General features: G+C 57.3%; 1 protein-coding gene across 1 annotated transcript; it reads left to right on the forward strand.

The window, feature by feature from the left end:
• The first annotated feature begins 1,138 nt into the window (after positions 1–1,138).
• C3H1orf167 (chromosome 3 C1orf167 homolog) lies at positions 1,139–24,850 on the forward strand. The gene is given in 22 exon segments (XM_071221118.1): positions 1,139–1,171; positions 6,509–6,650; positions 7,730–8,753; positions 8,861–8,918; positions 9,370–9,753; positions 10,429–10,553; positions 11,660–11,760; positions 12,217–12,406; positions 14,044–14,219; positions 14,644–14,830; positions 16,173–16,359; positions 16,468–16,622; positions 17,323–17,531; positions 18,364–18,508; positions 19,817–20,224; positions 20,831–21,104; positions 22,612–22,723; positions 23,065–23,209; positions 23,313–23,543; positions 23,712–23,886; positions 24,430–24,483; positions 24,485–24,850. Coding segments are annotated over 22 exon segments (4,671 nt in total). The 3' UTR covers positions 24,641–24,850.
• Positions 24,851–24,914: the final 64 nt, after the last annotated feature.

Below are 24,914 nucleotides of genomic sequence, written 5' to 3' on the forward strand. Positions count from 1 at the left end.
CTGTCTGGCCATCCATTCATCTATTCATTTATTATTAATTGTTATTAATAAATATGTATTGAGTGTTTTCTACAAGTTTTCAAGAGATTGAAAAAACTCTCAGAAAGTAAAGCAGAGATCTTCCTCACTGGCCGCAGCAGAACTCTGAGGGTCCAGTTCTGCAGGTGGCTGGGGACTTGTGTGCATGCCTGTCGCTCCAGAGACTGTCAGCCGAGTCCCCAGATTGTTATTAAACATGTCATCTCAGAGATCTAAACGCAGAATCACACTTTTGAATTTGAAGGAAGCTTAGCGCCTCCCTAGCCCAGTGGTTTGAAAAGTCTTAGCTTATTTCAAACCCTTTGTTCAAAAGAAATCTTACCCAGTTTATGAAACAGCCAGGTGGATGAGCATGTCCCCTATCACCACTGTTGTCCTAACAGGGTCCCCAGAGCACAAACTGATGACAGCCGATTCCCTGGGTCCTTATTTCACAGCCGGAAACAGGTCCAGAAAGAGGGGACAAGGACAACACCAGAAGGGAGAGTCAAGGTAGTCTCGAAGATGGATTTGAAGGAATTACTCTGAACGCACCAGAAAAAGGCAGAAAATAGGAGACGTTAAGAAACAGGATAGAGTGAGAAGGCCCGGCATCAATATAGTCCGAGTTCCTGTGGGGGACAGTGGGAGAGGGGTGACCTTCAGAAGAAAAAAACGGCAGAGAATTTTCTAAAACAGAATGACACCAAATCTCAGATCTGGAAGCCAAATAATCACCAGACAGAAGAAGAAATCCACGCTCATAATCCTCAAATGGAACTTGGTTCATTCACAGCTGTATTTTCAGCACCTGGAACAGTGCCCGCCCCCAGTAAATCAGGGGTCCCCAACTTTTTGGCACCAGGAACCGGTTTTTTCAAGGACTGGTCGTGGGGTGTGGGGTAGAAGACTGGACTGGAGGCGGAGCTGGGGGGGAGGGACTAGAGGCAGAACTCAGGGGGCAGTGGGGAGGTGGGTCTGGAGGCGGAGCTCAGGCAAGTTCCACCTGCTTGCCACCCACAGCCCACACCAGTCACCCCTACTGTGTGGTGGGGCAGGGTGGGCAGAGACGAGGCGGAGCTCAGGGGAGCTTCCCTCTCCACCGGGTTCCTAACAGGCCATGGTCCGCGGCCGGGCCTTGGGGACTCCTGCGGTAAGTGCTTCAAAACGGGTAGAATGAATGGATGAAGGAAAACTGCACAACACCAGACACAGACATTAAGATCCCCAAAGCAGCCAGGTAGAAAAGATCCTAGAAGGGATGACAGTTACAGTGGCAACTGATGACTTAGCAGCGGCCACAATCGATGTCAGAAGACAGGAATGTCATCTTCCAAGGACTGATAAAAATAACTGTCCACCTAAAATTGCACTAGTGAGTTATCGCTCAGGGCTGAGGGAGAAATAAGACATTCGGAGAAATGACAGTGGAGTTTATCACCGACAGACCTTCAAGAGAGAAACGTCCAAGGAATGTTTTTGTGGAAGAAGGACATTTTTCCACAAGGAAGATCTGACAAGCACAAAGGAAATAGTAAATGTGGTTCAGTGTTCATGACAATGATAATATATTTCAGGAGGAGCTGACCAGACAGAAAGTATTATAACGTCTTTTGGGGGGGGAGGGGGGGGTCTGGAAGGAGTAAATACTGGGTTAACTTTAGACTTAGTCAAATGAAATACACATATTAAAATGTCTTGGATAACCACTGAAAGATAGAAATACAACGTGTAAGTTCCAAGCCAGTTGCAGGGAGGGGGTGATGTGCAAAAAAGACAAAGGAGAAAAAAAGAAACGGGGTACTTGACCATTAGCAAGCATGAAAATAAGATGGTTGTTAGAAATGTGTCATAATCACATACTTGTAAATAATTTAAAAAAAAATTCCAGCCCTACTGTGTTCATAAAACACGCACTTAAAATACATGGACACAGTAAGGCTGGAGAAAGTAAAAGTTAGTTTCAGTCCAGCAGGTTTGGGAGGAGGTATTCGATGCATAGACTTACTCAGGAAGTGATAGTCACCCCCTCCCTCAAGGACTACGTTGGAGTTTAAAATGCTGTCTGACACGTCAAGCCAGAGGGTAACAGAGTGGGTGTTACCACGCCCCTTTTGCAGATAAGGGGCCTGCGGTTCAGAGAAGTTAGGGACTTGCCTGAAGTCACACAGCGGCAGAACCGGTCTCGATCAGGTCTTCCGACTTCAGGCCCAGTGCTCTTTTCTCTCCCAGTGGGTGTTGAGAAAGGAGAAAAACCCCTTTAGACAGAGGAAGGAGCGGGCAGGGCAGAGCAGGATGCTGTGGGGAGCAGCGTGGACAAGGACTTGAAGGTGGAAAATGCCTAAGGGGAAGTGTGGTTTGGCAGAAGGGAGAACACGGCGCCGAGAGGAGTGGGTGGGGTGGATTCCAGCCAGTTTCGGAGGGAACAGGAGGCCCGCAGTCTTCCCTGTTTGGCGCGTGCAAGAAGTTCTGCACCAGGCCACGTGCTTTTCCAGCGGAGGCACAGCTCTAGAGGGGCGGGGGCAGCCAAAACCCGCGGGGTGGGGGACCGCGGAAGCCCCTGGCCCCGCCCTCGGGCCCACACATGCGCAGACAGTGGAGGCCACGCTCACAGCTAAAGGCTCACGGGCGCCCTGCGCACCCCCGAGGCAGCTGCAGGACCCTGGGGGCACGCTCTCTGACGTTGACCTCCATCCCCCACCCTTTGCCTACTTGGATCGTTAGCGGTCCTGCCCGAGGTCCAGTCCAGGTTCAAACCCAACTGGGTGAAAAAGGCCCCGAGGAAGACAAACACACTGGAGGGCAAGTTCAGGAGGGCAGGAAAACTGACCACAAGTTCTTTTGGTGGGAAGAGTAGGGAGGGTCTGCTATCCTTAATCGAAGTGGAGTGGAGAGGGGGCCGATAGTGTGTGGGGGGGGAGGTTAGAGCAGACAGAGAGCCCGGTGGGATGGGGAAAAGAGAAAATGAGGGAATAGAAAGGGATACGTGGGTTGACCTGTCTTAAGTCTCCATTGGAAAGAGGTGGGGCGTGGGGTTGTCCTGGTGAGAAAGCCTGGCTGTGGAGTCAGGCCCAGATGGCCCCTCTGCGGCCGCTGACCTAGCGCGGAGCAGGGAGCCCGTTTAAGCTCCAGTTTCCTCTTCTCTAAAGCAAAGACCTTATTCTTTGGGCTGCGGTGCAGATGAAATGACAAGACGCATCCTCAAGGGGGCGTGGTTCTTAGTATGGCTCATTCACTTAACACAGTGGGTGAGCCCCTGCTGCGTGCTGGGGTACTATTCCGTATCCTGTGAGTACAGCATGGAAAAGAGACACAGTAGCTCCCAGTCTGCTGGAGAGAGAAGCAAACACTGACTTCCTCAGTCTGTTAGGTGGTGCTAAGCCACGGAGAAAGATCTCGCAGGGCAAAGAATGGAGGGGGTGGGGAGAGATCTGTGGACCGAGAGACAGTGGTCAGGGAAGGGTCACTGTGATGTTTGAGGCAGGACTTGAAGGAGAGGAGAGAGGGAGAGTGAGTTCCGGGCAGAGGGAACAGCAAGTGCAAAGGCCCTGAGGCCAGAACATGCAGGGCATTTTGGAAGAAGAACAAGGAGGCTGGGGTGTGGGGAGCAGAGAGAACAGGGGAACAGGAGTAGGGATGAGGTTGGTGAGTAACCAGGGCTAGGTCACTGGGGCAGGGGTCGGCAAACATTTTAAAAGCTAAGTAGAGTTGGTACACATTCTTATACTGGTTATACTAGTTTCAGGTGTGCAATGTAGGGATTCGACCTTTTTAAAATGATTTTTATTTATTTATTTTTAGAGTGAAAGGGAGGGAGAGAGAGAGAGAGAGAGAGAAACATCAATGTGTGGTTGCCTCTCACGTATCCCCTACTGGGGACCTGGCCCACAACCCAGGCATGTGCCTTGACTGGGAATTGAACCGGCAACCCTTTGGTTTGCAGGCCCGTGCTCAGTCCACTGAGCCACACCAGCCAAGGCAGGATTTGACATTTTTATACCCCACAATGTGATCTCCCCACTAATTCTAGGAACCGTCTGTCACCATGCAAGCTTATCACAATATGGTTGACTAGATGCCCCTTTCCCTTTTCACTCATTCCCCAACCCCCCTTCTTAAACAAACTTTCCTAAAAGCCAGAAAGTAAATGTTTTAGGTTCTGGGGGCCACCATGTGCCTGTTGAAACTACTCTGCCACGTAGTGAGAAAGTAGCCTTAGACAAGCCATCAGCCAAAAGACTAACTGTGTCCCCGCGTCCCTTTGTATAACCAGCAGGCTCCCTGATGTGGAGACCTGGAAGCCTTCACTGAGGACCAGGTGGGTTAGGGAGACTTTAGAGCTGTTGGAGTGGAGTCAGGACATGCTCTGACCCAAGTTTCCAGGGTCACTCTTGCCACTGTGGGGAGTAGGCCACAGGGTGAGGGCGACAGGGCAGAGCGGGAGACCAGTCAGAAGGCAGGAGGCGGTGATGGCTTGGCCTAAGGAGGTGAGGATGGAGGGGTGAGCAGGGGCTGGATTCTGGATATCTTTGGAAGGTAGAGCAGACGGGATTAGCTGATGGATTGCCTGTGGTGTGCGGGAGCAAGAGGTCAGGGTGGCTCCAGGATTGTCCCCTGGGCCAGGGGAGGCTAAAGCTGCCGTTCTCAGAGAAGGGACAATGGGAGGCTGCCTTAGAAAGGTCTGACGCTGAGATGGCTTGGGGTACATGCCTTAGGGAAGGGAGGAGGCCCTGGCACCCCCAACACTGAGAGCTCAGGATAAGAGGAGGGACCAGCAGCAGAGACTGGGAAAGCGATGCCAGCAGGAGGGAGGGAGGCTGAGAGGTGGTGTCCTGGAGGGCACCAAGGAGGACCAGTGACCACTGTCCTGCTGCCTGAGAACTGGCCAGGGACCTGCATCTTGGAGGTCACCTGGAGGAAAGCAGCTTTGGGGTAGAGGGGTTGACTGCAGTGAGGTCAGCAGAGGTGGAGGTGGGAGAAGAATTAGGGTTTGGGTGTGATGAGAAGGGAAGAAGTTTCGTGTTTTTGCTCATTGCTTTTAAAGGTGGAAAACTATGTCCGTGTGTAAGTGCTGATGGGAATGAGTCAGTAAGGAAGGGGGAGGGGACTCTGAGAGCAGGGCCAGGGCTCTGACACAGCACAGACTGTGTCCCACCCCCCAAGCTCTGTGCCCTGGTGTGGTTTAATCAGCTGTGCTGCGTGCACATTATTATGGGTCCTTTTCCTGATTCAGACAATGGTATCTTGGAAACTGGTAGTGGCCCTGGGTGCTGCCCTTGGGCAGGGGACACAGATGGCACTCAGAGCTTAGGGGACGGTCTGGCAGGGGATGGGACCAGATGGAGTGGGGGAGGGGTGGGAAAGGCAGTGGGCATGAAGCTGGTGGGGGAGCTGGTGGCGTTTCTTTTTGATGGCCCTATTTTGTGGGTGCAATAGCCAACACAGCCTGCCAAAGGGGGTGTGGGGAGAAGAGGTGGCAGAGGTTCAAGGACAGGAGAAAATGTGCACTAGTATCTAGACGGGTAGGGAGGAAGGGGCTGGCGGGGAGGAGGGGAGGAGCATCTGATTCTCCAGCAGCCTTCCGGGCCAACTGGAGACTGCAGGTGGCGATTCTGGAGCGAGGCCACAGGGCGGTTGTAGGGGTTTCTTTAGCCACTCTGACCGGTGTTGTGACTTCGCGGAGGGAATGTGGCAGAAAGCGGGAGCCGAGGGTGTGCAAAAGGGATGATTATAATCCTGGGTGGTTAAGTGCAGAAGCGGAGAGAGACATCAACGGGCAAGAAGAGACCAAGGGGGGTGGCATGACGGCAAGAGGAGGCGTCACTGGACTGTTAGGATCGGGCACTCAAGGGAATGGGCTGGAAAAATCAGGGGTGGGCTCTGAAACGGAAATTGTGGAGGGATTATTTAGGATGACAAAGTCTGAGGGGGGTCAGGGGAGCTGGTGGCTGAGGTCGGGGGAAGGGCAGGTGGTGGGAGAGGAGAAGGCCACGGACCCCACAGGGCAGGAGCTGGAGGGATCGTTGGTGTGGATGGTGAAATCGCCCAGAACAGAGGCAGGTGTGTGTGGAAGAAAGTGTCAGTGAGCCAGGAGCTGAAATCTTCAAGGAACCAGGGGGCATGACCAGCGCCTCCTTCATCGAGCATCTGGAGCTTGGAACCCAGTGTTTTAGAGAGGAAGGAGGGAGAATGTTAGGGAACTGGAAACAGGAAACAAAGGCAGCTTCACCCCCTCGAGGGGCTGGGCAGGAACGATGGATGACAAGAGGGAATGACCATGATGGAAAGAGGGCCTTAGGGGATGCAGGGTGAGGGGACTCCAAGGGGACCTGACTGGGACAGCTGAGGCTGGGGTAACCAGGGGTGCTGGTGAAGGGTGCAGTGTGGGCCAGGGCTGGGGTGTGGCCTGGTGGGGGCCAGGGCTGGGGTCTGGCCTGGTGGGAGCCAGGGCACCCTGTCCTCACCCCTCAGATCTCGTTTGATCCAACAGGCCGCTGGCTGTGGGGTGGACCAAGGACATTGCTGCCCCCCTGGCTTTGCCCTGGAGCCCGTGGAGCTGAGACCTGATGCCAGCCACAAGGAGAATGTGCCCCCCAGGCCTGCGACCCCCCTGAGGCCAGGCAAGAGGCTTAGTGGGTCTGGGTTGGAGGTGGCAAGAGCAGGGTCCCCTCCAGAGTCCCTTTCCCAGACAGGCCAGCCCAGGGCCTTACTGATTCCAGAGTTTAGCTGTAGAGGGCCAGCTGGGCTAGGACAAAGTCTTCTCAGCCTGGGGCCCAAGGGGAGGTCAGGAAGTCAGGGAGGGAGGTCAGGAAGAGGGTAAACCAAAAGCAGGCCCAGCTGGGGCCCCTGGGAGAGGAGGGGCTCCCATGGGTCAGTCTGTGCCAGGGGTGGTGGGCTGGAGAACCTCCAAGCTCAGGTGCCTGGAGCTTCAAGAAGGCCGCAGGGCGGGTACAGCCAAGGTTAGAAGCAGCCCAAGCACAAATTCAGATTGTGCTTCACACGCCAGTTTCTTTGTGTTCTGTGTGCCTGTGGGCAAGTTGCTTAACCTCTCTGAGCTTTAGTTCCTACTTACAAACTTTCACGGCCCACACTATACTTGCCAGGCCTTCCCAGGCATGGCACCAGTTCCCAGGAGGCCCAGCCTCCGGTGGAATGGCCTTGGGGGCCAGGGGAAGTCAGAAAGAGGGCTCCAAGGCCCACCCTACGGTCCCCAGAACAGCTTACCTGTAGCCATGTGACAGGCTGGGTCTTGCTTCATCTCCAGCTGCTGCCTCCTCCCCATCACCTCTTTGCTCAAGCTGGAAATCAGGGACTTGTCCTTAACTCCTCCCTTTGCCTCGCCCTCTTCTAAGCCTCCACCTCCACAGCAGATCGAGTCTGTCTCCTCTCCACCCTCCCTGCCACCCCTGACCCCAGCCCCTGTCACCTCTCGCCCGGGACCCTCCACAGCCTCCTTGCCTCTGACCCTGCCCTGTCCCTGCGCCAAGCAGCCAGGCATGGTCAGACCATGTCACCGCTCTTGCTCAAGGCCCCCAGGCCATCGCTGCCCACTGGCCTGCAGAGCCAGGCAGACCTCCAAGTCCCAGCTCACTGCTGCCTGGGGCCCTGTCCCTCCCTGGCTCTGAGGCCTGACAGACCCCAACTGTCCCACTTGAGCACTGAACACCAAGTTCCCCCACCCTCAGGGCATGACTGTCTCTACTCTCTTTAGAGCCACGGAGACTCCTGGAGACACCGAGCCTGGATGTTGTGCTGGGCCGGTGGGTGCCCAGGGGCCAGGCTGAGAGGGGAGGGCCTGCCACTGCACCCTCCCTGGGCGCAGTGCTTCTCCAGGAGCCCTGCCGAGTCCAGACCAACCTGGCCAGCCCTAGCCCCCGCCTGGGCCTTGCCCTAAAGGCCAGGACTGGCCCTAACAGGCTCATCAACTCAAGCTTCCAGCAGCAGAGCAACCTGCAGCCCCTGCGCAACCTCTCCCAGGGGGGAGCTCGAGCATTGGCCGTCCAGCAGAGTAACCTGGGCACAGCCGAGGCCAGCTTGGCCGAGTGTGGAAGTCGCAGAAGCCCCCACCTCTGGTCGGAGCCTCCAGAAAGCTTCTGGCCTCACGTGATGCCCCTGGGAAGTCCCCTATCCCAAGGGCCACAGGCTCACCCATCCTCCACCCTGAAGCAGTCCTGGCTGTTGCCCACAGACACCCCGTGCCCAGACTTCAGGCCCACTGCGTGCTATGCCCCTGTTGATGGGCACACATGGCCAGTCCCCAGCTCCTGGGGTGGCCCGGGGAACTGGACTTCTGGGCTCATGGGGGAACCCCTCACCCTTGAGGAGCTGGCTGTCCCTGCCAAGAGCCAGGCTCGGGCCCCAGCCCAAGCTGCCATGACCCAGCTGCTGGCCTCTGTGCAATGCCTGGAGCATGAGGTGGCCCGCCTCAGGTGCCGGGGGACCCAGGAACCCCCAGTCCCTTCGCAGCAGGAGCCCTGGGCCAGCAATGGCCAGGGCCTCCCTGCTTGCCCCCAGCCCAGCCAGCCTATTCTTGCTTCCTGGGACAAGAGGAAGAAGCACCCCCATGGTCTCAGGGGAGCTGTGAATTTCCCAGGGACACCAGGGGCCTGGCTTGGTCCCTCAGACTCTCAGGCAGGCAGCAAGCCTGCATCGCCACCACCAGAGAACACTTCAGAGGTGCTGACTGAGGATCTCCCTGACTCTGAGCAGGGCATCCTTCCTGCCTATGCCCTAAGGCAAGGAGAGAGGCCTGCATACAGCAGGGGCAGAGGGGGGCCCCCTGCTCCCTCAAGGTGGGGGCGGGCAGCAGAGAGGCCAGACCCTGCTCTTCCACCTTCTCCAGAGCAGCTCAGAGTGTCCACCCTGGGCAGGAAGGAGGGGCGGAGACCCCCAGGGAGCAGGTCAGCAGGGAGACTTCCTGTCTGCTAGCCACAGCCTCAGCCGGAAGTACCCTGCAGGTAGAGGCCAGAGGAGTCTGGGAATGGGATTATGGGGGGCTCCAGGAGGCTGCTGCCTCCCCCGGGAATTCTCACTACCCTATCACACCCTGCTCTCTCAGAAAGGGAGGCCTCGGGCAGGCGGGTCTGGGGGTGGGGGATGTCCTGTCCTGCTTGCTTGTTGGCCCGAGAGCTGCCTTGTCCTTTTGTTTTCCAAGAACAAAGCCCGAAACATTGTGAGCCTGGAGTGGGAGACAGCCCGGTGAGTTCCTGGCTGCAGGCTGGGACAATTCCTCTCCCATCTGCCTGGGCGAAGAGACACTAGGGCCTGACAGAGATAAGTCCCTGATGGCAGATCCGCACAGGCTTTAAGGGGGAGGAAATTCCTCCACACTGTCCCTGCTGGGAACGACAGGGGGCTCCAGGGCCCTGGGGGGCAGGGGACAGGGACGTGGGGACTGCTGCTCCTGGAATTGTCACTGTGGGAAGGGCCACAGGGGCAGGGGGTGGGGGGCACTGCTGCCGAGCCCCCACACACTCCCCTGGGCTGAGGGGCAGGCCCGCCTGCCATCAGCCCTGGTCCACCCCCAGCCGGCAGCTGCTGTCCAGATGTTTCAGCGCCTGGAGGCGCTTGGTGCAGAGGCGGTGGGCCGCAGCAGCCTCAGTGGTGATGGGCCAACGGCAGCTGCTGCGCAGGAGCCTGCAGGCACTGCGCTGGGCACTGCGGCTGCGGGAGGCCCAGCTGGAGGTGGCGTGGAGCCAACACACAAGAGCCCTGCTGGCCCGGAGTTTCCAGAAGGTCAGGGGCCTCCAGGCTGGGTCACGGGGAGGTGATGAAATGCCTGAGTGTCTGGGGAGGAGGTTCTTCTGGGGCACAGGTTAGCCCTTCTGAGTGATCTCCAGTACAGTGGGTGGCTATCAGCCCAGACGCCTGAACCGGCTCTGCCTCAGTTCAAATCCTGCCTCCACTACTTTCTTCCAGACTTTTTGGCTGTGTGGCTGTGGGCAAGTTACTTAACCTCTCTGTGCCTTAGTCTTGTATCTCTAAGATGGAATAGTAATAGTTCATCATACTTCTTGGGGTGGTTGAGAGGTTAAATAAATGAAGGGACTCTGAACTCTGCCTGGCCCAGAGCTAGCACTTGACCATCTGAGCAGTTACTATTTTTCACCAGTGGTGTGGGGCCAGGCCTGGGAGGGAATTTCTGTGTTCTTCCCTCCTGGGGAAAGGGATGCTGTGGGAGGACCTAGCTCCAGGTTTGGCCTGCCAGGGAAAGCCCTGCCTCTTGGGCTTTCCCTCTCTCCACTCACTCATGAATTTCCAGAGAGGCAGGGTAGCTTAATGGCTAAGACTACAGGCTTTGGAGTCTGATGGATGTATTTGGCCCCCATCCCTGCCCCTCCCTGGTGCTCCTGCTCAGGGCACTTCTGAGGCCGCAGCTAACTTCCCTCTTCCCCTTCTCTCATGATCCAGTGGAGAAACCTGACTCAGCAGCAGAAACAAGAGCAGCCCTACATCCAGGCTGGGCCAGGACCCCCACCCTCTGGGGGAGGCCCCTCAGGAAGGAAGCCAGTGGTGGACCCTGCCCAGAGAAGCAGGTAGCTGGGGACACCTCAGGTTGCTCAGTGTGACTTGGGCAGTGCTGGTAGCCTTCCCTCCTTGTCCCCCATTTCCCCTCCCCAACAAGAGAACGAGGATGCAAACTGCAGCCGTGGACAAATATTTGTGCAAAAAGACGTCTATCCCAGCGTCGTTTATCCTCGTAAAAACTGTGAAACAGCCTACATGCCCAGTGGGTGAGGCAACCATGCCTTACCCATGCGATGGCTACTCGGCAACTGTTCAGCATGGTGTTTATGAAGAGTTAAAGATTCCCTCCCTCTCCTTTCCTTTATCTTCCATTTCAGTGTCTTTAATTTTTATTTCTAATCATGACAGTTTACACTTGATTTGAAAAAACATCTAATATAGTTGGAAATGTTATCCCCTCCCCATGTACCCTCCTTCCTGGAAGTATTTTTATGGGTATTTGTGTAGAACTTTTGATGGCAAGGAACAATGGTTATGACAATATAAAATGGGGAAAAAAGGATAAAAAATAGTATCTAAGATATTTTCCTTGTGCATCTAAAACAGTGCATGAAAAAAACAGAAGGAAAAAATGCTAAAATGTTGCACAGAGTGAAGGACTTAACACTACTGAGTTGTCCACTTGGAAATGGTTAAAATGATAAATTTATGTTATGCGTATCTTACCCCTCTTAAACATAAGAATAAGAAAATATTTCATCCCTCAGCCCCCCAAAACCCACAATGCAAATAGTGCTTATCTGTGGAACAGTGGGGTTAAAGTTGGATATTTTCTTCATTTCCTCAATTTTCCACGACTGTGATGTATTGTTCTTATTTTTAATTTTAAAAACCGTGTCTAAAATAATTATTTAAATAAGATCTATTTTACTACATGTTCATTGTAAAAAATGCAAATAGTATTGAAGAGAATGAAACAAAAGCAGAGCCCCCACCCCAAATCCCTTGTGTAATCGGGGGTAAGTGAGCTGCCTGGAAGAGACCTGTGGTGGCTCGGCGCCCCTTTGCTCCCGCAGGCGGGCAGCATCCGCCCCAGGCTGGGTCAGGCAGGTTGCATCATGTGCCCTCTCTTGGCGCTGGGCATCAGTTTCTCCCTGCGGAACCTTCCTTTCAGTCCAGGGAGTCTGAAGGAGGAGGCGGGAGCCCGGTCTCCCCCATCACCTTCTGGAGGAGAGAGGACAGCTCAGATCCTGCAGGCCCTGCAGCAACTGGCTGGTGAGAGGTGGGGCCTGGGAAAGCGAGGGAGGAGGGATTGGGCAGGGCCCCTGCATGGGACTGGACGGGGTCCTGAGTGAGCGACTGTTTATTGCACATCTGCTCTGGCAACTTCCCAGACACGATTTCATTTGAGCCTCTCGGTGACCTTGGCAAGGCATTGTGCCCATTTCACTGCTGGGGAGGGACTGAGGTGCAGAGAAATTAAGTGCCTAGTTCGAGGACACACAGTACGAGATTTATGCGCCATTGACGCTGGCACAGGCCCAGCAGAAGCTTGAGTGTTAGACCTGGAACGGCCCTTAGACATCAGTCACTCACGGGGAAATTGCAGCCCAGAGCTGAGGAGCCAACGGCCGAATGGCCTCAGACCACACAGCTGGGTGTCCCAGGTGTCCCTGGTCCTCCTGGCCTGGATCCTTTCCTCCACTCGCTCTCTATCCTCTCCCTTTACAGCTTTCCTCCTATGGTGCCGTCGGAAGGAATGGGCCAGGCAGGAGCAGAAGGGGTTCCAGAGAGATACCTCTGGGGCCATGCCAAGCACTCGGAGCATGGGAAGGGCCCCCCAGGCCTGGAGCTCTCCTGCTGCAGATACAGCCTGGGTGGATCCACTGGACCCCCAGCACCAGAGAGCCTGGCTCTGCAGGTAGGCGGAAGTGGGAGGGGGCAGAGCGGGGCCCCTTCCCCAAGGCAGAGGCAGAGGCAGACGGTGGGATGCAGCTGGGAGTTGCCGTTTGAGTTCTGGACTCCTAGTCTTGAGAGGCAAAGATGAAAGCAAGAAACGAAGGCAGCTGCCATGTACCGAGAGCCTAAGACCACCCAGGAGCTGGGTTAGTTCTAAGTGAAGCATACTGCCACTTGTCACCTGCCTCACATGGAACCCATGGCCAGGTTGGGGGACAGACAGGGGTCACAAGGGGTGTGTGCAAATACCACCTGAGTTTAGTGTTGTGAAGGGAAGAAACACAGATCTGTAAGAGTTTTTTTCTGTTATTAATTTTCTTTAACTATGGGACATTTTTATCCCACATGGAAGTAAAGAAAGTGGCATAATACATCTGTGTAAAGCACCCAGCTGCCAGAAAATCACCTCCTGGGAAAACTTGTTTCAAAGGTACCCCAACTACTTCCCCTCTGTGTCATTTTGAGGCAAATCCTAATCATCTCTCTTTTTTTAAAGATTTACTTATTTATTTTTAGAGAGAGAAGGGAGGGAGAAAGAGAGGGAGAGAAACATCAATGTACAAGAAAAACATGGACCGGTTGCTTCTTGCACTCCCCCAGCCAGGGCCACGGCCTGCAACCCAGGCATGTGCCCTGGCCAGGAATCGAACTGGCAACCTTTTGGTTTGTAGGCTGGCACTCAATCCACCGAGCCACGCCAGGCAGGGCCCAGCCAGGGCCCAGCCATCTCTTTTAAACAACATGACCGCAAGGCCATGCTCACACCTAAAAATGAACAGTAATTCCTTAAAGTCAGCAACTGTCTGGTCAGCCTTCACATTCCCAATTGTTTTACAAGCACATATCTTGTTATACTTGGTTTGAATCAGGAGCTTAACACAGTCCACATGTTGTAATTGTCTGATTAGTCGTTAAAGTCCTTGCAAGCTATGGGCTCCCTGATTTTTTTTTTTCCTCGCAATTTATCTGTTGAAGAAACCACGTTGCTTGTCCAGTAGTTCCCCGCTGTCTGCACTTTGCTGATTGCACCCCCGTGGTAGAGTTTTCTATGAGAACTTTTAACAGGGGGGGCTGACCTGGACCGGAGGTCAGGGGAGGCGTGAGGATGAAAGGCGGAGGGAGACAGATGAGAGGAAACAGCATGTGCAAAGGCCCGGGACTGTAAAGTGCGGAAAACTCAAAGAACAGTCAAGTGGCAGCCCTGTTAGCCTGGGGTGGGGGCACCGGGGGTGGTTTGAGATGGAGTTGGAAAGGTGTGTGTGGGGGGCCTTGCAGGCTTGGGGAGGACCTGCTCGTTATCATCCATGCAAGGGGGCTGTCACCCGAGGATGTTAGCAGGGGAGTACAGTGGCTTGCTTTGAGATTTGAAAAATTCACTCTGGTTACCGAGTAGGAACTGTGTGGAGGGGCCAAGAGTGGATGCAGGCGGCCAGGTAGGAGGCTGCTGAGGCCAGGCAGGCACCCTGAGGTGATGGCCTCAGGTCCTCGCAGCAACCCCATTTTATAGAGGAGGAAGCTGAGGCCCAGTCTGGCACATGGCAGGCGGCTCTGGCTGCCGCCTTCATGATGAGCACCTGTGCTTCCTCTGGGCCCTCCCAGGTATTTCGGGGCCTGGCGGCAGGTGGTGAAGAGAGGCGCCCAGTACCCAGATCACCTGGCTGACCGCCCTATGGGAGCCCTGAGGATGTGCCTCAAACAGTGGATGAGGGCGAAGCAGCTGCAGGCCTCGGGTGAGGCAAAGGTGACTCAGCGGTCCCTCTGTCAGCAGAAGGCGGGTGAGCAAATAGCAGTCCCTCCCACCCCAGCATGCGGCTTGCTTAAGCTCCTTCTGCAGGGGCTTGTTGAATAAGGGGCGTTGTAATGGGAAGTGATGGGATTGGGGCTTTCTCAGGGGAGGGCCTGGGAGGGTTCAGGAGGGGTCCCCGGAATGGGTCGGCCTTAGCTGACCTTGTCTGCGTTGTGAGCTCCTCTGAGTAAGAGACTTGGTTCATCTTCCACCAGGAAGGGATATGGTCCCTGCTCCCGGCGAGCTCCTGGGTGTGTGGGACACACGGCCCCCCACCAAAGTCTGACGGGGGAAGATGGGATCTTTAAGGTGTCTTGGAGAGGTGGGGGTGATGGGAGGGTGAAGCGCCCATGAGGGGAGAGGTTCCAAGGGGCAGAGGGACATGGCTGATTCGTCTCTTGATTGCTTCTCAGAGAACAGGGCCCTCTGCAGCTCCGCCCCTGGAGGGGCCACATCCCATGGCCTGGGGGTGGTGGCCCCAGCCCCGGGGCTGCCCCAGGAGCGAGGCCGGGGCTCCCTGAAGGAAGCTTGCCCCAGACTGGCCCTCCACCAGGTGCTGCTGCTTTGGAGGGCGAGGCTCTCCCAGTGCCAGCGGGCTGAGTAGGTGTCCACGGGCTTGTGGCTTGAGGTCAGGCCTGGGGGGGCAGGGGTGGGCACCTGAGCAGTGCTCAGCCTGAGAGGGGTGTCCCATAGGGAACAGGCCCCACCCTGCTCCTCCCCGTGTAGTGCCCGGTGGGCGTGGGGCTAGGGGGTCCGCCCAGGGACACTGAGACGCTGAGCAGAGAGCTGTGGGGACCCTGCAGTGGCCGGGAACACAGACACATGGTTCTACCAAGGGGGCTGGAACCTGACGAGAGGTTGGTTTGGTGCCACTCCCCCTAGAATCGTCTCTCCCTCCCAATGTCCCAGCTGGGTGGGAGCCTCCTGGTGGCGGGAACCGTGTCTGTCTCCTGGCCACTGCCTCCCAGCGCCTCACAGGTGCCCAGCCGGTGGCGGGCATGGAACACACACTGTAAATGAATAAGTGAAGGAGCCTCTATGCCCCTGTCCCCCACCGCCTCATCAGCTAGAGAAGTGGAAGCTCAGAGGGGCTGAGCAGCTTGCTTTAAACAGCACTGTGAGTCAGGAGCTAGAAGGTGGGACTCAGCCCAGGCTGACAGTTCTCTGTGAGGGCAGTGGCAGGGTCAGGAGGGGTCAGCTTCCCTGACAGGACGCCAGGCGGGACATAAGCCAGCAGTGGCAGAGTTAAGAATTCTGTCCTTGAAAGCCGTATACCTGGCATCCATCAGTCCTGCACCTATTCAGTCCCCTTGGACCCTCAGTCTCCTTTAATGCACCCCTGGAACTCCAGGGGAACTCAGTTTGCCATGATCCCCCAGGATGTAGCCCCCGACCCCCACCCATCCCCTGGCCTCTGGGCATCAGTGCACAGCCGACATCCCCCTGTGCTGTGTCCGTGCTGCCCGATGGCCTGAGGTGAGTGCTTGGACCCCAGGTCTGCTGCTGTTCAGAGTTTGGGCAAATGTCTTTCCCCAGGCCTCACATCCCTATCTTTATTACTGAGTGGAGGCAGAAGTCCTGGGGTGGCGGTGGCCTCTTGCATGTGGGGTTCCTGGACCTGAGGCCCGGTTTCATTCCTCATCAGCTGCAGGGCCCGCACCCACCCTGGGAGCCCCACAGCTGAGTGATTGGCACAGGTGGAGCTGTGTTCTTGGTTTTAGTTGCTCAGGAGAGGCACCCCGGGGACTTCAGAAAAGTCAGGAAGCCCGGGCCTCACCCGTGCTGTTAAGTCAGAATCTCTGGGGTGGGGCCCTGGTGGGCACTGGTATTTCTTAGAGCCCCCAGGGGCCCCGGGGTACCACTGGTTTGGGAGGCAGCTGTGCAGAGCTCTGGCCAGGGGATGAGGCTGGGGCCTAGGGGCTCACCTGTCCCCTTCCTACAGCTCCTTTTTCCAGAGCACACAGCGGCGGATGCTAAGACGCATCCTGAGGGTGTGGCACTTGACAGTGTGGGGTACAGGCACCCTGTCAGACAGTGCCAGGACCACCTGGGCCCCAGGACTGCTGGGTGGCGTACCAGGAGGGGAGGCCTCGCTGAGCTGCAGCCCACGGTGCAGCTCACTGGAGAAGGTGAGGGGCAGGGGCTGGGGTGGGCCAGGGTGGGTAGGGGACAGGTGGGAGGAGAGGGTGGGGCTGGGCAGGGGCCGGGCACCGAGGACTTCACACCCCCTTCCCTAGGACTCCAGTGCCCCCGCCCTCCTGGAGACCCTTCAGCTGAGCTTTCTGTGGGCATCGGGGCAGCGGCAGCAGGGGCGGTGCCTTCTGCGCTGGCAGGCGCAGGCTCAGCAGTCCCGGGGTGCGGCAAGGTGGCACCAGCGCACGCTGCAGAGGCGGTAAGGACCCTACCCCAGGACGGGTGCGCCATGCTGCTCACTACTCTATGGGTTTACCGTCTCCTGAAGGTCCCTTTCCCATTAATCCTTGACCTTCACAGCAGCATTCCCTTGGGGTCTGCACCCCAGAGGGCTCCCCTCTCATGCCCCAGTCAGTTGGCCCCCAGACGCAGCTCCTCTCAGCTCCTCCAGGGAGAGGATGAGGTGATCTCTTCTCTGAGATTTCACAGCAGTGGTCCATTCATTTATTCATTCACAGCACAGTGCTTAAATCAGAATGTGTGGGTTCTAATCCCAGCTTTGCTCCTCACTGGCTGTGTGATCTTGGGCAAGTTCCTTAACCTCTCTGTGCCTCCACCTCCCCATTTGTATGGGGGTGATAGTAGTACCCACTTCAACGGAAATCAACAAAGTGGGGCGCATAATCCCCCAGCACAGTGCCTGGCACGTAGCAAGCACTCCATTCATGGCCATGTTTGTCACGAGAGGTTGACCACAGGACCTGGCATTGGAGGTCCGGGGTCCCATCTTATCCCCATCACCTGTCACTGTGCCCCTTGGAGTAATGTTTCAGCCCTCCAGCCCCCAGCACCCCATTCTTCCCCCAAGATGGAAACAGAAGAGTCACCCCAACCCCCTCCCTGCTCGTCTGAACCCTGGTGGCAGTGACCATCCTCAGGGTGGACATCCCCTTTCCCAGAGTTTTCCTCAGCTGGCGCCACTGGGCCATGGCCCAAGGGGCCTGGAGAGAGATGGCTGCCCGCTGGGCCTGGGATCGGAGCTGCAGGGCCACGCTGGGCCTGTGGCGGCGGTGGCTGGAGCAGCGGCGGGAGGCAGAGCAGCAGGTCCAGGAGCAGGGTCAGAGACAGGCGCGAGGTGCCCTGCAACACTGGCACTCTTGCTGGCAGAGTGAGTGGGGGCCTGTGGCGGGGCACCGAGGGGAAAGCAGGGCCAGGGCCCGTCAGGGAGACCCAGGAGTCCCAATCCTCCAGCACAAGGTCCAACGACGACAGGACCCCCACAGGGCACAGCCAGGACCAGCATGGACACTGGTCCCCAGGTTCTGTCCCCACGTCCATTCCCTGGTGTGTGGACTTTAAGCAAGCCACTCAGCTGAGTCTCACAGGGGGACTGTGGGACCCTATGAGACAATCCACCCACGTGCATGGCTCAGAACCCAGCTCCTAGTAGGGCTCTTACTCATCTACCTCCTCGTCCTCCTCCCGTGGCTTCCAGGGGTCACAGGTCTGAGCACCGGGTCACAGGGCCCTCAGAGCCCAGCACAGGAGGCGGGGGCCACCTCGGGACATGCTAGAGGCATCCCATTACAGCGAGATCTCGTATCAGTGGGCTGGGGAGGGGACCCGTTGCCCTGGAAAGCTCATGTACTATCCGCGGGAAGCAGCTGCTGCTCCACCCAGTTGTCCAGCTGCCCAGGAGGGCTGGCCCGGTGCTGTCAGACCTCCAGTTGTTAAAGACAAGCTGGAAATCTCGATATTTATGAAATTCTCAAGATTCCTAAACATCACCAAGAAATTTTTAAATACCAAAAAACTGTGAGTTGGGCTGGCCTGGTCACCTGTAGGACACCTATAACCAAAGCATTTTGACCCAGACAGTTAGGGTGGCCTCGTCTGTTTCCACTTGGGTAGAGGGCCAAGGGCCGGCTAAGCAGGGGCCCACGGGCACCCAGGGCCCAGGGTGAGGCCAAGATGAGCACCCAGCATCTCTCTGGCCACAGGGCAGCAGTTCCTGCATGAACAGTACCGGAGGTGGGTGCAGGTTCGCGTCCAGGGCCTGCGAAGAACCGTGTTCCAGAGCTGGCAGCGGGCGGCAGCTCAACGGAGACACGGGTCCGCCCGGCCAGAGCAGCTCCTACTGCAGAGGTGGGTGGGTAAGCTTGGGATGGGGAGGGGGAGGCAGAGGGTCATCCCCACCCCACGGGAAAAGCAGGGAGAGAGCCCAGGGGGTGGGAGGCTGGGTTGCATCTGCAGCTCCAGGGGATTCCAGGCTGGAGGCCTGGGACCTAGAAAATGGGGGCGGGGGGCGTGAAGGTAGACCCTGCCTGGAGCCGTAAAGCCACAACCACCCCTTCCATTATCTGCTTTGTGCAGGAGGTGGGGAGGGCAAGCCCCTCATCCCACCTCACGTCCCCCTCCCGGCCAGGTCAGCCCCTGGGTTTCAGAGGGTACAGTGAAGCCACAAACTCCCCAGACATCCACCGTCACCTGTGTCCCAACACCGCATGTTGTCTGAGGAGTCACCTCAGGGGGTTTCTGTCTCCAGGGGCGGAAGGAAGAGGGTGAAGTCTCAGATAGAGATGTTCTAGGAAAGCATGCATGTAGTTCATTTTTGCACATCTAAAAGCAGAGAGCACAGGCCCTGGCTGGTAGCTCAGTTGGTTAGAGCATTGTCACCATACGCCAAGGCTGTGGGTTCAATCCCCTGCCAGGGCACATACAGGAATCAACCAATGAATGCATAAATAAATAGAAAAACAAATGGATGTTTCTCTCACTCTCAAACAAACAAACAAACAAAGCAGAGGCCATAGGCGATGCTTCCTCCTGCTGTTCCAAATAGGCAGAGGTTCCCAGTGTCCCCACAGCCGGCACTCCACCGACTGCAGAGCGGCCGACCTCTGTGCTTTCACATCGAAAGTCTGTGGATATTTTTCCAGCCCCTCAGGGAGTGGTGGCCCTCTGCCCCTCACTGACCTCCTGCCTCAGAGCAGGCTTGTGAGGGGAGGCAGGGCTGGCTGTCCGCCGGTGGAGCTGGGACTTGAACCCACACCTCTCATTGGGTTCTGTCTCATTCCTGCGCCGAGGCCTCCAATGAAAGCTGGGGCTTTCCCCTTTACACATCGGTCCCTACATTTTTAAGGCTCGGAGTTGTGTATGAAACCGTGTATAACCTATAAGACTTTGTGGGGAGATGATGGGCGTAAGTTTGAACAAATGTGACTTTTTCCAAGAGAGAGGGGAAGGGAGGGAGAAAGAAAAGGAGAGAAACAGGGATGCGAGAGAGAAACATCTGTTGGCCACCTCCTGCACACTCCCCTAATGGGGCCCTGAACCTGTGACCAGGAGTCCCATGGGACTTCGCCCAATCAACTGAGCCACGCTGGCCAGGGCTGAATAAACGTGAGTTTTGACTGTGACAGCCACTGGACCCCTCCTCTGCTTGTTTGGCAGCCCCTTCCAAGCCTGGTGTGGATCTACAAGAAGTGCAGGGATGCTCCGGGCCCAGTGTGAGGCCTTCCAGGATGGACTGAGGAGAAGGGCGCTGGGGGCCGCATTCACCACGTGGTGGGAAGCCCGAGTGGCCGCAGCCTGGACACGGGAGCACCGCACCGCCTGGGCCTCCATTGCACACTGGCGAAGCCACATGCTGGTTGGCCAGGCAGATAGGCAGCTGAGGAGGGCCCGGGCCCAGCAGGCCTTCATAGCATGGCGAGAGGCCCTGGGCCAGTGCCGTGAGGCTCGCCAGCAGACAGAAGAGAGAGCTCGGGCCCAGGCAGCCCTGTGCTGGACACTGTGGGTACCTGAGTCCCACCTACATCGGCTCAGCCCAGCCCATGCTGCCCAGAAGCTGAATGCCAGGTGGGTTCCCGCAGCCTGAGGGCAGCCCCTCACTGTGCTTCCAGCTTGGGCCTCGAGCTTGTTTGGGGCAGGGGTACAGGGTATTTGGTGGCTGGTGCCAGGGCTCAGGATGCTGGGGGTGACAGGGAGAGGTGGTCCTGGTCATTGTAGCTAGTACTGGGGTTAGATCCCAGCTCTGCACTCCCTGGCTGTGACCCCTCTTGGGTGAGTCTGACTTTAAAAGTCAAAGGAAGATAACAGCCTGTTTTGCAGGAAGGCCCAGAGATTAGAGATGATGGATGTAAACTTCCAGCTCAGAGCCAGGGCCAGCCGCAGACAGCAGGCGCTCAATAAACCTGTTCCCTGGAGGAAACAGGAGGCAGAGTACAGCTGGCAGGGCTGTCCTTTTTCTAAACAGGGAACTTGTCCCTGTTGTGTGACACTGTGCTGCTCTCCGTGCCCATTTTAACCTGTTTTCTCCATCAGAGGGCTGGGGGTGGGGGGAGGAGGAGCAGGGCTGGGTCTCTGCCTGCAGGCCTCTCACCACAGGGCACTGGCTAGGGCTGGGGAGGGCCACAGAGCCCTGGCCCTGACAGCCTTGGGTGTGGGCTCCTCCCTCTCTCCCAGGGTCCTAGAGGCCTGGGCCCAGTCGGCTTCCCAGGGTCGTGTGCAGGGGGTCGCCATCACCCAGTCCCAGCAGGTTGGGCACAGGCACCTCCTGTGGACCCACTGGGCCCGGTGGCGGAGAGCGCTGCTCAGAGTGTGGCTGGGACCACGGATGGAGGCCCAGGAGACCAGCACGGCCCATCCCAAGCCCGGGGCTGAGCCCAGGCACTGGCCCAGACTGGCCGGCAGAGGAAGCTTCCTGGCGCTGATGGACACTGCAGCCCCAGGGAAGCAGGTGAGGTGGGGCCCCAGGTGCAGTGGGAGGTCCAAAAATGAGTAGAGGGCCAGTGGCCTCAGAATCAGCTTGTCACGCCCCATGGAGCTAGCATGGCTGGAAGCTTCCGCAGGGGCCCTGAAGCCTTATGGACACCACCCCTCCCTCGTTCTCAGACAGCCGCCTGGCTCTGGAAGACAGCCAACTCCCGTCCATCAGCAAACATTTACTGGGCACCTACTGAGTGCCAACCCAGCTCGGGTCTGCTGCAAAGACAAATGGCACCGAGTCTCATCATATGTCATGGGGCAGTCTAGCATCAGGATAGGAATGTGGGAACAGTACCATTTTTTTTTATTGGAAAAATGAAGCATGCTCATCACAGAAAAATTGGAAAATACAGATGAAAAATTTTCTTTGATAACATTCTCTACCCAAAGATAACTGCCAGACACTGCAGACCGGAAGCAGTTAGTTCTGAGACTAGCAAATGGGGGCAGAAGCTTGACGGCCTCGCAGGAGGGAAGAGGCCACAGTGAGAGCCAGGTACAGGCAGTGACAGTGCATGGCGGTCTAGGGACACGTCACCACGGTCCTCACAGCCCCCAGTCCTGGCCAGGCCACATCGTGTTCCTAAAGATGAACTGGCATCATCGAGAGTCCGGTTTCAGAATGCCAGGAAGTTGCTAATGGACTCTAGAGCGTCTGAGAAAAAAAGATTTTTTTTAATGCAATGGATAGGGAGCAGCTGTGGTTACTTGCAGAACCCACGTTGTCGGTGTGGGGCCTTGGCAACAGCAGATCCTGGGGCCTCGGGTATTTTGTGTCTAGATCTGTGTTACGAGGTGATTTTGCTTTCCGAGTATGTTTATAAACACTTTTATTCTATTCGCATCAGCAAGGGCGGGCAGGGCTCCCACTTATGATGGAGAAACTGAGGCTTGTAGAAACTGAGTCAGTGCTGGGAATGGGAACTAGGGTGCAGAGTTCCAGGCCCCCTCCTTCCTCCCACGTGAACACACACGCCCAGGCAGCCCTCACTCAACATCTGGTATTATGTGTACTTGCGGAGGCACAGAGTCCCTGAGAGAGCCCAGCACCTGTGGGAACAGTAGCTGGGGGCGTGGGCTCTGGAGTCAGACTCCTCCTGAGAGATGGGGCCTCAGGCAAGGGACTGAACTTTTGTGAAGCTTCAGTGGGAGAGTCATACCCACCTTACAGGCTGTACCTGGCACAGGTGTACTCCACCCCGATGCTTGAGTCTCCAGCCACATGGGAGGATGAGGGGAGACACAGTGGTGTATGCTGATGATCATACTCCTCGTCGGCACCTTCTCCGTCTCTGGGAGCCTCAGGGCTCACAGGGAAAGGTGCAGTCACATGAACTATCCCACATGTGCCCACACAAGTAGGAGACCCCACTACTGGGGGCAGGGGCAGGGCAGGAAAGGAATCCCGCAGGGTCACCTGGGCCCCAGGAGGGCCACGCCCATCGGATTCAGGTTTTCCTCTCTGGCTGTTCCCTCAGACCCACAGCCTCAGGCCACAGGGCATGGAGCCCAGGCTTGCCAGCCCAGGCCCCACACAGCATCACAGCCTCGGCGGACAGAGGGAGAGTGGAGAGATGCCCTGGGCTCAGAGTAAGGAGACCGGCCCCTCAGGAAGGACGATGTCTGAACTGCAGGGTCACCAGCCTGCAAGGGCCTGGGAACGAGCTTCCACTCCTCGGCAGATTCATCCTGTGTATCTACCTGTATCTTCCCCACCCGTTTCAGCCGGTTACAGCAAACAATACATCCTGCTCCATCCCACCTGTTAGTTCTCAAGGGCAGCAGCCGCAGGCCTGGGGGCTGAGCCCCTTTTTCACTTTGCTGCGTGCACTCAACTTCCGGGAGCAGAATGGCAGGGGGGGGGGCGGGGGGCGGTGTTTGCCCTCCTGAACGAGTGTGTTAACCTTGTCTGCCTCGATTCCCCTTTCCAGGAGACAGTGCTGTCCAGCTCTGGACACGGTGGCCTGGACTGACCCACTGGGCCCAGGGCCAGCCCCCTGCAGGACCAGGAGGGGACTGCAGCCCTGAGGCCAGCACCCTCACAGGCAAAGGCCAGAGGTATAAGAGGTGGCTGGGGTAAGCAGCTGTGTGGAGAGGGTGGGGTGGGGGGCCCAGGGCAGAGAGGCTTGTCTGAGCGTGGCCAGCACTGGGCCTCTCTGGCCAGGGCTCATCCCTGCAGGATCCTGGAGGAGTGGGCCCAGGCCCAGAGCTCAGACACACACAGGGCCTCTCCCCCTGTCCCCAGGAGGAGATACCTGCGACGCTGGCACCTGGAGACACTGCTCTGCCAGCTGCAGGGCTCCCAGCAGGCCAGGCGCCTGGTGGCGACGTGGCAGCACTGGGTAGATGCTCAGGGGGCGGAGGAGCTGGCGCAGTCACTGGTGAGTGGGCAGGCCCCAGCCTCACTCCGGTTTCCCATCTCATTGCATTCTCAGCCCCAACCCCTAGAAGGCAGTCTTTCAAAGTATGGTCTTTGGATCTACTCCGTCTGAAACCTGGGGACAGGCCCAGGAATCTGTTGTTCACACACCTCAGATGACACCCTCTTGGTCACATTCCCTTCATCCCCGTGCCACAGAGGGGCTGGGGGCTGCGGGGAGCACAGGTGCCCAATGCAGCAGCAGGCCCAGTTTGGGGCCTTCTCACCCACTGTCCCCACAGCCCAGGCAGTGGCACCTGAGAGGGGCCTGGCGAACGTGGCGGCGGCGGGTCGTGCAGCTGCAGGTGGCTCGGCGATTCCAGCAACGACACAGTGACTGGGTTCTTTCCCAGGTACCAGAGGGGTAGCCCCTGCCCCCAGCAGGCCCTTCTAAAACCAGTGCCACACCTGGACATTTCTGAGCTCAGGCCCTCTCCTCTCGCCACCCCAGGACCCCTTATTTTATAGGGGAGGAAGGATCAGTTTGGTTAGAGAAAGCAGCTTGGATTCTGAAGCTGTTAATATGGCTGGTAGCCACATGGCCAGCCCCATCCTGCCCATCACTCAGACTGGGAACAAGCTCGGCCTGTGGCACAGCTGCCGCTCATGTGGCCTGGTCAGCCATGCAGGGTATGGTCCCTGAGTGTCCCTTCCCTGACCTCTCTGGGCATGGCTTCCCAGATCACTGGTTGGGTCTAGTCTGAGCCTATGCATTTGACCTGGGGCAGGTTTGGCTGCCTACCCGCCTGTGGCGGAGGGACAGACCTCTTACCCCCTCAGGGGACAGAAAGAGCTGGGCACAGGTGTGAGCCTAGCACATACCGTCCAGGCCCGGGAGGGAGCTGAGTAACCCTTCCTTTCCGCTCCCTGATTCCAGGCCTTTGAGAAGTGGCACCAGAACCTGGCAGCCAGGGGCCTGCGGAGAGGAGCCACCGGCAAGCAGCCTGAGACTCCCGAGTGAGGTGGGCATCAGGAGCCCCAGGAGCGGGCTGGAAGCTGCACGAACCCCAGCGTGTGGTGGACTTGAGGTGGAGGAGGGGCCCAGCTGCAGCTGTGACTTGTTTCCCTGGAAAGAACATCAGAACTGAGCCCATTGCTTCTGGCCTTTTGGCTAAGATCAAGTGCAGGGCCGAGCACAGCCTCCCCGGGGAGGAACCGCAGTGCCCCACTGTCCTAGGAGTGCACGCCCTCAGGCCACAGGGCACTCATCCCACAGCCTGGTGATGGAGGGAGGAGCGTTGGGGGCTCCGGATGACAACACAACTTCCTGGGGAGCAGTGCCAGGCAGACAGACTCCAAGGTGGGGTACGCAGAAGGTGGAGACAAGCCCTGCTCCAGCAAACCTCACCTTTGCCCCCCAGT

The sequence above is a fragment of the Desmodus rotundus genome, chromosome 3 (assembly GCF_022682495.2).
Source record: "Desmodus rotundus isolate HL8 chromosome 3, HLdesRot8A.1, whole genome shotgun sequence".
Lineage (NCBI taxonomy): Eukaryota > Metazoa > Chordata > Mammalia > Chiroptera > Phyllostomidae > Desmodus > Desmodus rotundus.